The sequence below is a fragment of the Miscanthus floridulus genome, chromosome 8 (genome assembly GCF_019320115.1).
Source record: "Miscanthus floridulus cultivar M001 chromosome 8, ASM1932011v1, whole genome shotgun sequence".
NCBI lineage: Eukaryota > Viridiplantae > Streptophyta > Magnoliopsida > Poales > Poaceae > Miscanthus > Miscanthus floridulus.
Window position 1 is genome coordinate 69,433,029 of NC_089587.1, and position 10,394 is coordinate 69,443,422.

The 10,394-nt window shown below is 59.6% G+C and overlaps 1 protein-coding gene across 1 annotated transcript; it reads left to right on the forward strand.

The window, feature by feature from the left end:
- The first annotated feature begins 1,648 nt into the window (after positions 1-1,648).
- LOC136469315 (uncharacterized) lies at positions 1,649-3,529 on the forward strand. Its single transcript, XM_066467551.1, has 3 exons — positions 1,649-1,840; positions 2,516-2,648; positions 3,087-3,529. Exons 1-3 carry the CDS (start codon positions 1,649-1,651, stop codon positions 3,527-3,529), a joined length of 768 nt encoding a protein of 255 aa, XP_066323648.1.
- The last annotated feature ends 6,865 nt before the right edge of the window (positions 3,530-10,394 follow it).

A 10,394-nucleotide genomic window follows, 5' to 3' on the forward strand; every position in this document is an offset into this window, starting at 1 on the left:
CATACCACTAAGCCAACGGGCACGTCGGGCACGAGGAAAGCGGTGAGGGCCGGTGGCTGCACTCTCCAAGTGCGCTAGGACCGCTAGCACCTCTACATCTCAGCCCAGCTCATGTCATCCAATCGTCGATGGTACATGAGCTGGTTCTATCTCCGCAACGACGATGGCGGACTTCCCCCCTACACTGGGTGGATTGTGGGGAGCTGCCCGGAGAGGTGGAAGTACGGCGTCTGGAGGGAGGATCAGCCCAAGCTACAGCCGCTTCTGGAGGGGCTAGAGAGGCTATGGGGCCGTGGCCTTACTGTGGCCGTGGTCATGGCCGCCTTCCACCGTTGGAGGGTGCTGCCACTGATGGCTCGGCGGCGGCACCTGTTCGAGATGAGGCCGGGCGAGCCAAATGAGGGCATTCAGATGTCCTCCTCCGCCCTTTCCGACGAGGAAATTCTTCGCCGGGTGGGGGAGATAGTGGAGGCGAAGCTGAGGGGCGGCAACCTAACCCCTATCGCGATGCGCCCGTCGTGGGGGTTCCTCTCGCTGGTAAGTCACGCGCCGCTGTAGCCCCCAAGCCTTCTCCGTTTCTCATTATTTCTCATTCCCTTATGCGTGTTCGCCGTTCCTACAGGGGATGAGGGATGTGCGTGCCTCTCCACCGCCTGTCCCAGAGGACGTGAGGTGGTGGGCGATCAACCGGGCGCACGCCGAGGCGCAGAAGATGCGGAAGGACGCCAAGGCGGCAAAGCACACGAAGCAGATCCTTGCACACGAGAAGCTAGATGAGCGTCGCCGGCAGCAAAGGAAGGATGGCCTCCCGTTGGAGGAGTCCCCATCGCCATCATTATCGACGAATGCCTCGGACGGAGATGACGAGGGCGAGATGGGGCGGGGTCCCCTGGACCATCTTCCTGACATAGGGGAGACGGTGCCTGGGGCGTCGGCAAGCAGCCTAGCGCTCCCAGGGGGAGGAGGAGGAGCTGTCCCAGGGTCAGCAATCGCCCGCCCCGGGGCCGAGGCCGACACGCCTGAGGCGAGGGCGCTTGGCAAGCATGCCGTCAGCCCGGTGGGCTCGGCGGTAGTGGTGGAGCAGGTGGCGGCGGGGGCGACGCAACTTCCCCTGCAGAGGACCGAGGGGGCGCCGAGGTCCGTCAAGGACCAACCGGCGTCGATGAACACGGAGGCCGTGCCTCTGCCGCCGCCACTGTCTTTGCAGACAAGGGTCACCGTGCCAAAGCGGTTGTAGCCCCGCTCGAGGTAGGTGTATTTTTGGTGGAGCCGTAGTGCTTTCCATTCGTTCTTTTGTCTTGTGCTGACCCTGTAAATGTTTTGTCCTTAGCCAGAAGCGACCTGCGGAGGTGCCTACCTTGGCGCCCCTAAAAGTGCTCAAGGTTAACCCTAGCTCCACCGCCCACTGGGTGGCGGAGGCGCAAGCCGCCCTACAACGTGGTGCGGCATCGGCGAGGGCCGACCTGAAGGAGCCGGCCACCCAAGGAGGGGCTACTGAGGTGGCCCTGACACAGGCGGGGGGGGGGGGGGAGCGCCTCCACCCCGCAATGGCGAGGCCCGTGCGTCGGATGTGGCCGAGGTTCCCTTGGCTACCGAGGGCACCGGGATTGAGGTCCCCGGGGTTTCACATGCCGGGGCGACGGAGGCCATGGCGCCCAGGACCATCGAGGCTGCTGCGGCGGGCACCGGAGCCCCCGCGACCACCGAGGCCACGATGGCGGGGGCCGGAGCCCCCGGGACCACCGAGGCCACGATGGCGGCGGCCGGAGCCCTTGGGACCACGGAAGCCATGATGGCGGGGGCTAGAGCCCCCGGGACCACCAAGGCTGACGTGATCGCGGTGAGGCCGTCGGTTTAGGAAGTGGAGACGAAGGCGGCGGAGGCCTTGGTGGCACCCTTGGTTCAAGGCCCGCCGTCGTTGTGGGAGAGCGCCCGGGAGGTTGAGGTCCTTCCGATCTCCTCCGACGATACTTCCCGGGCGCAGGAGATGGCCGACGCTGAGGTGGCCGGTGCCGTGGAACAACCAGTTCTGACCCCAGGCGAGGGAAGCTCGGCCCTTGTGCGGGTACGACCCGAGCCCCGCAGGTGGGATCACCCGCGTGTCCTGTGGCAAAGCCAGGACGATCCTGAGGCAGAGCCTCTATTTGCCCTCGAGGACACGGCCGAGGGCGGTCGCTGGGACACGTTCGAGCAGTACCGCTAGCTGGCGGAGCGGTCACTATGGACAGCGCTGTCCGTGGTGGCCAATGATCTGCCCGGAGTTGCCCAGGTTCGTGCTTTCTTTTCTCATGCGGTGGTCTTTTTCCAAGTTTTCTTTATAGGGATTGACCCCTGTTCTGTTTCCCCCCAGGAGCTCGAGACCCGATCCCTTGGGAAGTCAGTCTTTCTCCGGCGGGAGAGGGACGTCTGGGACTAGCTTCAGCGGCAAAAGAGTCTTCTTGCTGGTGCCAATGAGCTCCTGTCGGCACGGAGCGCAGAGGTGGAGGACCTCCACCTTCGTTGTGCTGATGCGAAGGTCAAGGCGGTTACGGCCCAGGAGCAGGTCGCCCCTCTGGCGGCGCGGGTCAAGGAGTTAGAGGAGGAGCTGACCCGCGTGGCCGGTGAGCGGGACGCCTTCAGGTCCCGGGCTGGAGAGGCCACGGCCTCGGGTAAGGTCCTTGCTGGATAGCTAGGGGTGGAGCAGAGTGCGCACCAGCTGACGAAGGGCGCCTTGGATGGGGCCCTTACGGTGGCTGAGGCCTCACGAACCGAGGCTGTAGTTTTGAGGGGAAAGGCCGAGGGTGAGTCCTATTCCCCTCGTTTTATTTGCTTTTTCTTATGTTCGCTCCCTAACTCCCTGGTGTGACGCAGAGCTGGGGAGTGAAGCTTCCAAGGTGGCCGAGGCTTCTCGGGTCGAGGCCCAGCGCCTGAAGGAGGAGGCCGTCATTTCTCGGGCCGAAGCCCTGCGCTAGAAGGAGAAAGCCGAGGCCTCTCAGGTCGAGGCCCGACGCTGGGAGCTAAAGGCCAAGGGTGAGTCCCGTGGGCTTCCGTCCCCATTTGGCTTGTTTTTCCTCACGCTCAACCCCATTCCATTTCCTGTGGCGCAGAGTCGGAGGCAGAGGTCACCCGGGCAGCCGAGGCTTCCGTCGCGGTGCAGATGGTGCTCGAGACCGAGATCAGGGAGCATGGCGCGCTGAAGGGTGCCGCCCGTGCCACCTGCGAGGCCCTAGAGGTTGAGGGGGTTCAGTCAGGCAGCTCCCTTGGGAGCCGTCTGATTGCACTGAGCGGTCAAGTGCATGAGCGGCTCCGAGGAGCGCTGCATACAGGTGTCAAGCGCACACTGGCCGTCATCGCCTCGCACTACGTCGGTGTTGACCTCCAAGCCATCAACGATGGCTACGTCTTGACCGATGATGACGAGGAGGCCGATGAGGCGGTGACGAAGTTGTTAGAGGCGGCGGAAGGCCCTAGCATGGCGCTGGCAACGTTGTTTGAAGAGGAGGTGGTCCCTCCCCCGCCGTCTGCCAATGCCAGAGGTCCTGAGCCTTGACCTGGGCCCAAGCGGCCATGTAAATAGAATAGGAATTAACTTTGTATCGTAACGCTTGTGGTCGTCGAGGCCTTTCTTTTAAAGTACTCATGTTTCTTAATCATTTGTCTTGTATTTCTAAGCCTCTGCCCTCTTGTTGTCTCTGATAAGATTTCTTCGTAAAAAACTTCCTCGGAGCCTAAGTCGTCCCCTGGGCGAAAGGTGGTGAGGGAGCGCCGTAGCCCGTAGGCTTAGGCTGTCTTGCGACTCTACCAGCCTTCCAGCCCTAAGACGGGCTTTCGGTCCTTGGGTTTTTTGCAACCGATTCGTCAGAGCGTGCTAGAGGGTTTGGCGTAGGAGTTTTTTTGAAAAACGACTAAAAAATGGTGCGTGGGACTTAGGGGGGAATCCCTCATCTAGCCCCAGAGGGAGGCTCGGTTCTACGGTGGCAGAGCCGGGTCTCCCTTACAGTGTTATCGTATTGCCGAGACCCACAGTGGGCTCGGGGGGGTTTCTCGAAAAATTAGAACAACTAAAGAACGCTTCTCAATTGTATTTCGAGGAACAATATGTACAATGCTTGGAAATTTAAGGGTAAAAGCGACGTAGCTGTTCTATGTTCCAAGCGTTGGTGAAGATTTCACCCTTCTCGTTGGCTAGCTTGTAGGTCCCGGGCTTCAGCACTTGGGCAACGATGTATGGCCCTTCCCATGGTGGGGTCAACTTGTGGCGGCCCTTGTTGCTCTATGTCAGCCTTAACACCAGGTCGCCTACCTTCAAGTCTCGGCTTCGAATGCGCTGGGCTTGAAAGCGCCGTAGGGCTTGCTGGTATTTGGCTGAGTGCAGCAGCGCGATGTCTCGGGCTTCCTCCAGTTGGTCGAGGGTGTCCTCATGGGTGGTGCGGTTGCTTTGCTCGTTGTAGGCCTGTAGCCTTGGGGAACCATATTCCAAGTCAGTGGGGAGGATGGCCTCGGCTCCATAGACCAGGAAGAAAGGCGTGAACCCCGTGGCTTGGCTTAGAGTGTTCCTCAGGCTCTAGATGACTGATGGGAGTTTGGCGAGCCATTTCTTGCCAAACTTCTTCAACCAGTTGTAAATTCTTGGCTTGAGGCCTTGTAGGATCATGCCGTTGGCACGTTCTACTTGGCCGTTGGTCCTTGGGTGTCCTACGGCCGACCAGGCCACACGGATGTGGTGGTCGTCGCAGAATGTCAAGAATTTTTTGCCGGTGAACTGTGTCCCGTTGTCGGTGATGATGGTGTTAGGGACCCCGAACCTATGGATAATGTCAGTGAAGAACAGCACTGCTTGCTCGGATTTGATTCGATTAATCGGACAAGCCTCGATCCATTTGGAGAACTTATCGATTGCTACCAGTAGATGGGTATAGCCCCCGGGGGCCTTTTGTAGAGGCCCGACCATGTCGAGCCCCCATACGACAAACGGCCATGTAATGGGAATGGTTTGGAGGGCCTGGGTTGGGAGATGTGTCTGCCACGCATAGTACTGGCATCCCTCGCAGGAGCGTACTAATTTGGTGGCGTTGGCAACTGCCGTCGGCCAGTAGAACCCTTAGCGGAAGGCGTTTCCAACGAGCGTCCGAGGCACCGCATGGTGCCTGCAGGCCCCTGCGTGCAAGTCCCAAAGTAGGGCTTGACCTGCCTCGGTAGTGATGCATCGCTGGAGGACACCGGAGGGACTTCGCTTGTATAATTCACCATTGTAGAGGACGTAAGTTTTGGCTTGTCGCGTAAGTCATCGGGCTTCGGTCCTGTCACTAGGAAGCTCTCCCCGAGCAAGCCAATCAAGGAACGGGATTCGCCAGTCTGTGTCCTGGTCGGTCTGGGGAGGCCCGATGTTGACTTCCATGACCTCGGGCTCGGTCGAAAGAGTCTCGACAGCGGAGGGGGCGTCGAGCCCCGTGGTGGTTTCGGCCGGTGGGCCCTCTTCCGCTGCTGAGGCGTAATCAATGGAAGGCTTGTGGAGGTCCCTAGCAAAGACGTTCGGAGGGACCGGAGCCCGCACCGAGGCCATCTTTGCCAGTTTGTCTGCGGCCTTGTTGTATTTCCACACGATGTGGTTGAGCTCGAGACCGTCGAACTTGTCTTCTAGGCGACGTACCAACTTGCAGTACGCCTCCATTTTGGGGTCGAGGCAGTTTGACTCCTTCATGACTTGATCCACGATGAGCTGCGAGTCGCCTCGGATGTCGAGACGCCGTACTCCAAGTTTGATGGCGATCTGCAAGCTGTTGACGAGGGCCTCATACTCGGCTGCGTTGTTGGAGGCGGCGAAGTGGAGCCGCACCATGTAGCGCATGTGTACTCCGAGGGGCGAGATGAAGAGTAGACTTGCGCCTGCCTCGGTCTTCGTCAGAGACCCGTCGAAGTACATAGTCCAGCATTCTGTCTGAATTTGAGCAGGTGGCAGTTGGGTGTCGATCCACTCACCCACAAAATCAGCCAAGATCTGAGACTTAATCACTTTCTGAGGCACAAAAGTCAATGCTTCCCCCATAAGCTCGATGGCCCACTTGGCTATCCTGCCCGAGGCCTCCCAGTTATGGACTATCTCTCCCAAGGGGAAAGACGATACCACGGTCACTGGGTGGGACTCGAAGTAGTGACGTAGCTTGCGTCGAGCCAAGACTATGGCGTAGATCAACTTCTGGATGTGGGGGTAGCGTGTTTTGGTCTTAGAGAGTACTTCGCTGATGAAGTAAATAGGTCATTGGATGGGTAGAGCGTACCCTTCTTCCTGCCTCTCTACTACTACGGCAGCGCTGACCACTTGGGTTGTTGCGGCGACGTAGAGTAAGAGGGCCTCAACCCTGGCTGGTGGTACCAGGACGGGTGGATTGGTGAGCAGTGCTTTGAGCCTGTCGAGGGCTTCTTCGGCCTCGGGGGTCCAAGAAAAGCGTTCGGATTTTCTCAAGAGGCGGTACAGAGGCAAGCCTTTTTCGTCGAGGCGCGAGATGAAGCGGCTCAGGGCCGCAAGGCATCCCATGACCCTCTGCACTCCCTTGAGGTCTCGGATTGGTCCCATGCTGGTTATGGATGATACCTTCTCCGGGTTAGCCTCGATGCCATGTTCCGAGACTATGAACCCTAAGAGCATGCCTCGGGGAACCCCGAACACACACTTCTCGGGGTTGAGCTTGATGCCCTTTTCTCTGAGGCATTTGAAGGCTATCTCCAGGTCATTGACGAGATCCTTAGCCTTTCTGGACTTGACCACGATGTCATCCACATAAGCCTCGACTGTTCGCCCAATGTGATCACCAAAGACCTGGGTCATGCACCGCTGGTACGTGGCCCCTGTGTTTCTAAGGCCGAAAGGCATAGTCACGTAGCAGTACATGCCGAATGGGATGATGAAAGAAGTCACGAGCTGGTTGGACTCTTTCATCTTGATTTGATGATAGCCAGAATACACATCAAGGAAAGACAGGGTCTCGCACCCCGCAGTGGAGTCAACGATCTGATTGATTCGGGGTAATGGGAAGGGGACTTTTGGACAGGCTTTATTCAAACCGGTGTAGTCTACACACATCCTCCATTTCCCATTTTTCTTCTTGACTAACACAGGGTTAGCCAACCACTCTGGGTGGGATACTTCCTTGATGAACCCGGTCGCTAAGAGTTTCTGCACCTCCTCACCGCTGGTCCTATGCTTCTCCTCGTCGAATCGGCGTAAGCGTTGCTTCACCGGTCTGGAGCCGGCCCAGATGTCCAAGGCATGCTCGGCGACCTCCCTTGGTATGCCCGGCATGTCCGAGGGACTCCATGCGAACATGTCGGCATTCGCGCGGAGAAAGTCGACGAGCACGTCTTCCTATTTGATGTCGAGGGTGGCACTGATCCTCAACGCCCGGTCATCGGGGCAGGCGGGGTCAACCAGGACGAGCTTGATGGCCTCCACGGGCTCGAACGCTCCCACACGACGCTTGGAGTCAGGCGCCTCGCCACCGAGTCGGTCAAGGTTGGCAATGAGGGTCTCGGCCTCCATGAGAGCCTCGGCATACTCGATGCACTCGATGTCGCAGTCGTATGCATGTTCGTACGTGGAATCAATCATGATGACACCGTTGGGACCCGACATCTTGAGCTTGAGGTAGGTGTAGTTGGGGACTGCCATGAACATGGTGTAACACGGCTGCCCCACGATGGCGTGGTAGGTTCCCCTGAATCCGACCACCTCGAAGGTAAGGACCTCCTTGCGGTAGTTGGAGGGGGTGCCGAAGCAAACGGGAAGGTCGATGCATCCGAGGGGTCGCGTGCATTTCCCTGGCACGATGCCGTGGAAAGGTGCGGCATTGCCCCGAAGCCTCGACCGGTCAATCTCCAGGAGCTCCAGGGTGCTGGCATAGAGGATGTTGAGGCCGCTGCCTCCGTCCATCAACACCTTGGTGAGCCGGGTGTTGCCCACGATTGGGTCGACGATGAGCGGGTACTGCCCGGGATTCGGGACATGGTTGGGGTGGTCCTCTCGATCAAAGGTGATCGCCTCCTGAGACCAGTCGAGGTATCAGGGAGTGGCCACCTTGACCGAGAAGACCTCTCAACGTTCCCTTTTTCGCTGGCGCGCTGTAAGGCATGCCGAGGGTCCGCCAAAGATCATGAAGGCGTTGTGCACCTCGGGGAACCCGTCGTCCTTGTCATCGTCCCGGTCGCCGATGCCTTTCTGCTTGGCATCGTTGTCGGGGAGCCCGAGCCTGGCATAGTAACGCCGCAGCATGGAGCAATCCTCGAGGGTGTGCTTTACCGGGCCCTGGTGGTAAGGGCAGGGTTTCTTAAGCATGTCGTCGAAGGGCCTAGGTCCCCTGGGGCCTCGGGGATTCTTGCGTTCTGTGGCCGCGACCAGATCGGCTTCGAGGATGGCCTGCTTCCCCTGGCGACCCTTTTTCTTTCTTTTGGGGAGGTGGGGAAGCGAGGCCTCGGGGGCCTCGTCCCTCCGCTTCCCCTTGGTGCGTTCTCGGGCAAGATGGCCCCAATAGCCTCTTCGCCCGAGGCGAAGTTGGTGGCGATGTCGAGGAGCGCGGCAGCCGAGCACGGCATGTTCCGGCCTAACTCTCAGACCAAGTCTCAGCAGGTGGTGCCAAAGAGGAAAGCCTGGACGATTTCTGAGTCGCCAACACTGGGCAACTCGGTGCACTATTTAGAGAAGCGTCGGATAAAGTCTCGGAGAGACTCATCCGGTTTCTAGCGACAGCTCTTAAGGTCCCAGGAGTTTCCAGGGCGCACGTATGTGCCCTGGAAATTCCCAACGAAGATCCTAACCAAGTCGCGCCAGTCGTGGATCTATGAGGGAGGAAGGTGCTCGAGCCAGGCTCACGCCGAGTCTGACAAGAGCAAGGGGAGGTTGTGGATGATGAGCAGGTCATCGTCCGCGCCACCTAGCTGACAAGCCAAACGGTAATCGGCAAGCCAGAGTTTAGGATTGGTCTCACCGCTATACTTTGTGAGGTTGGCTGGTTGTCGAAATTGGGCTAGAAACTGGGCGCTGTGGATGGCCCTGCTAAAGACCCGAGGACTAGGTGGTTCAGGAGAAGGACTGCGATCCTCCTCACTGTCATAATGGCCACCTCGATGTGGATGGTAGCCCCGGGCGGGCCCCTCATTGTCATGGCGTCGTCGCCTGCTGACCACCTCATGGTCTGCCTGCACCTCGCGTTGGTTGTTGAGGCGGTTGAGCCGCAAGGGGACCCCGTGGGCTATTGGCGCCCGAGCGGGCTCGGGACGAACTGAGGCCTCCTTATCCTGACGATGCGGTGCCGAGGGGAGGTCCGAGGCAGCTCCGCGCCGTCGGGAGGTGGAACTCTCGGCCTGCTGCACTGCAGCGGTCATGAGGAGATCCCGGAGCTCGCCGCGAACCCGTTGCCCTTCTGTGGTAGAGGGCTTGGGCATCGCGCGCATTAGCATCGCCGTGGCCGCGACATTCTGGCTAGCACGATTGAAGATCGGGGGACGATCGTCCCCTTCGTCGTCGTTGATGCAGTGGTGCACGTCGTGAGCCCATCGCCGGGCTCCTCCATCATCACCGTGGCCCTGCTGCTCCTGCTCGAGAGTGTTTCGGAGCTATTGCAGAAGGAGTCGATCTTGCTCGACCTTGGCCTAAAGTTCACGGAGCTGCTCCAGGTCCGGGCGTCGAAATTGTCCGAGGGCAAGGTTCTCGTTCCGTGCTGCCGGTGGGACAATGTGTGAGGGCGTGGCATCACCTGTTCCCTCATGAAGCAGGGTACGGTTGCCTACCCCCTCATCCTCATCGCCCGTGCTTGGCATCCCAAGTCTGACGTGGAAGCACTCATGAGAGGGATCGTAAGTACCTTCATCGTCAGAATCAGAGTAGCCAAAGCAATAGTCACTCGTGGCCAAGAAGCGGCGCATGGTTTCACCGTCGTGGAGGTCGGAGAAATCCGCTCTGGCCCATGCCTCGTCCTCCTCCGAGGAGTCAGCGTGGGTGTGCGTCGACGCGGTAGTGTTGAAGTCAAGAGCGAAGCGCTGGCGGCGACCTGAGGGATCCGCGTGAGCGGAAGCATAGGCGTAAGCATAAGAGGCGGCGGCATTTCTCAACCCGAAGGGGTATGGGGATGGTGCCATCGTCGGGCTTTGCTCCGCCGGAGTTGGCTCCTCAGGGAGTGGTGGAGCGGAGCTTGATGACAGGGTGTCGCCGGGTGCCACCGGCGTTTTCCCTTGTCCAGGCTCAGGCTAGACAGGTCCCCAACCAAGGACCTTGCGCCAACAGCTGGTCGTAGGATACTAGCGGAGAGCGGCGAGTTGCCCTGGGTTCGCGTAGCGTCGGGGTGATCCTGCTCGCGTCGTGCCTGGCGAGCGTGGCGAGAGCGGCCGCCCGGGCGCCGCCTGTGCCTGGGCTACCAGTGCGTGGC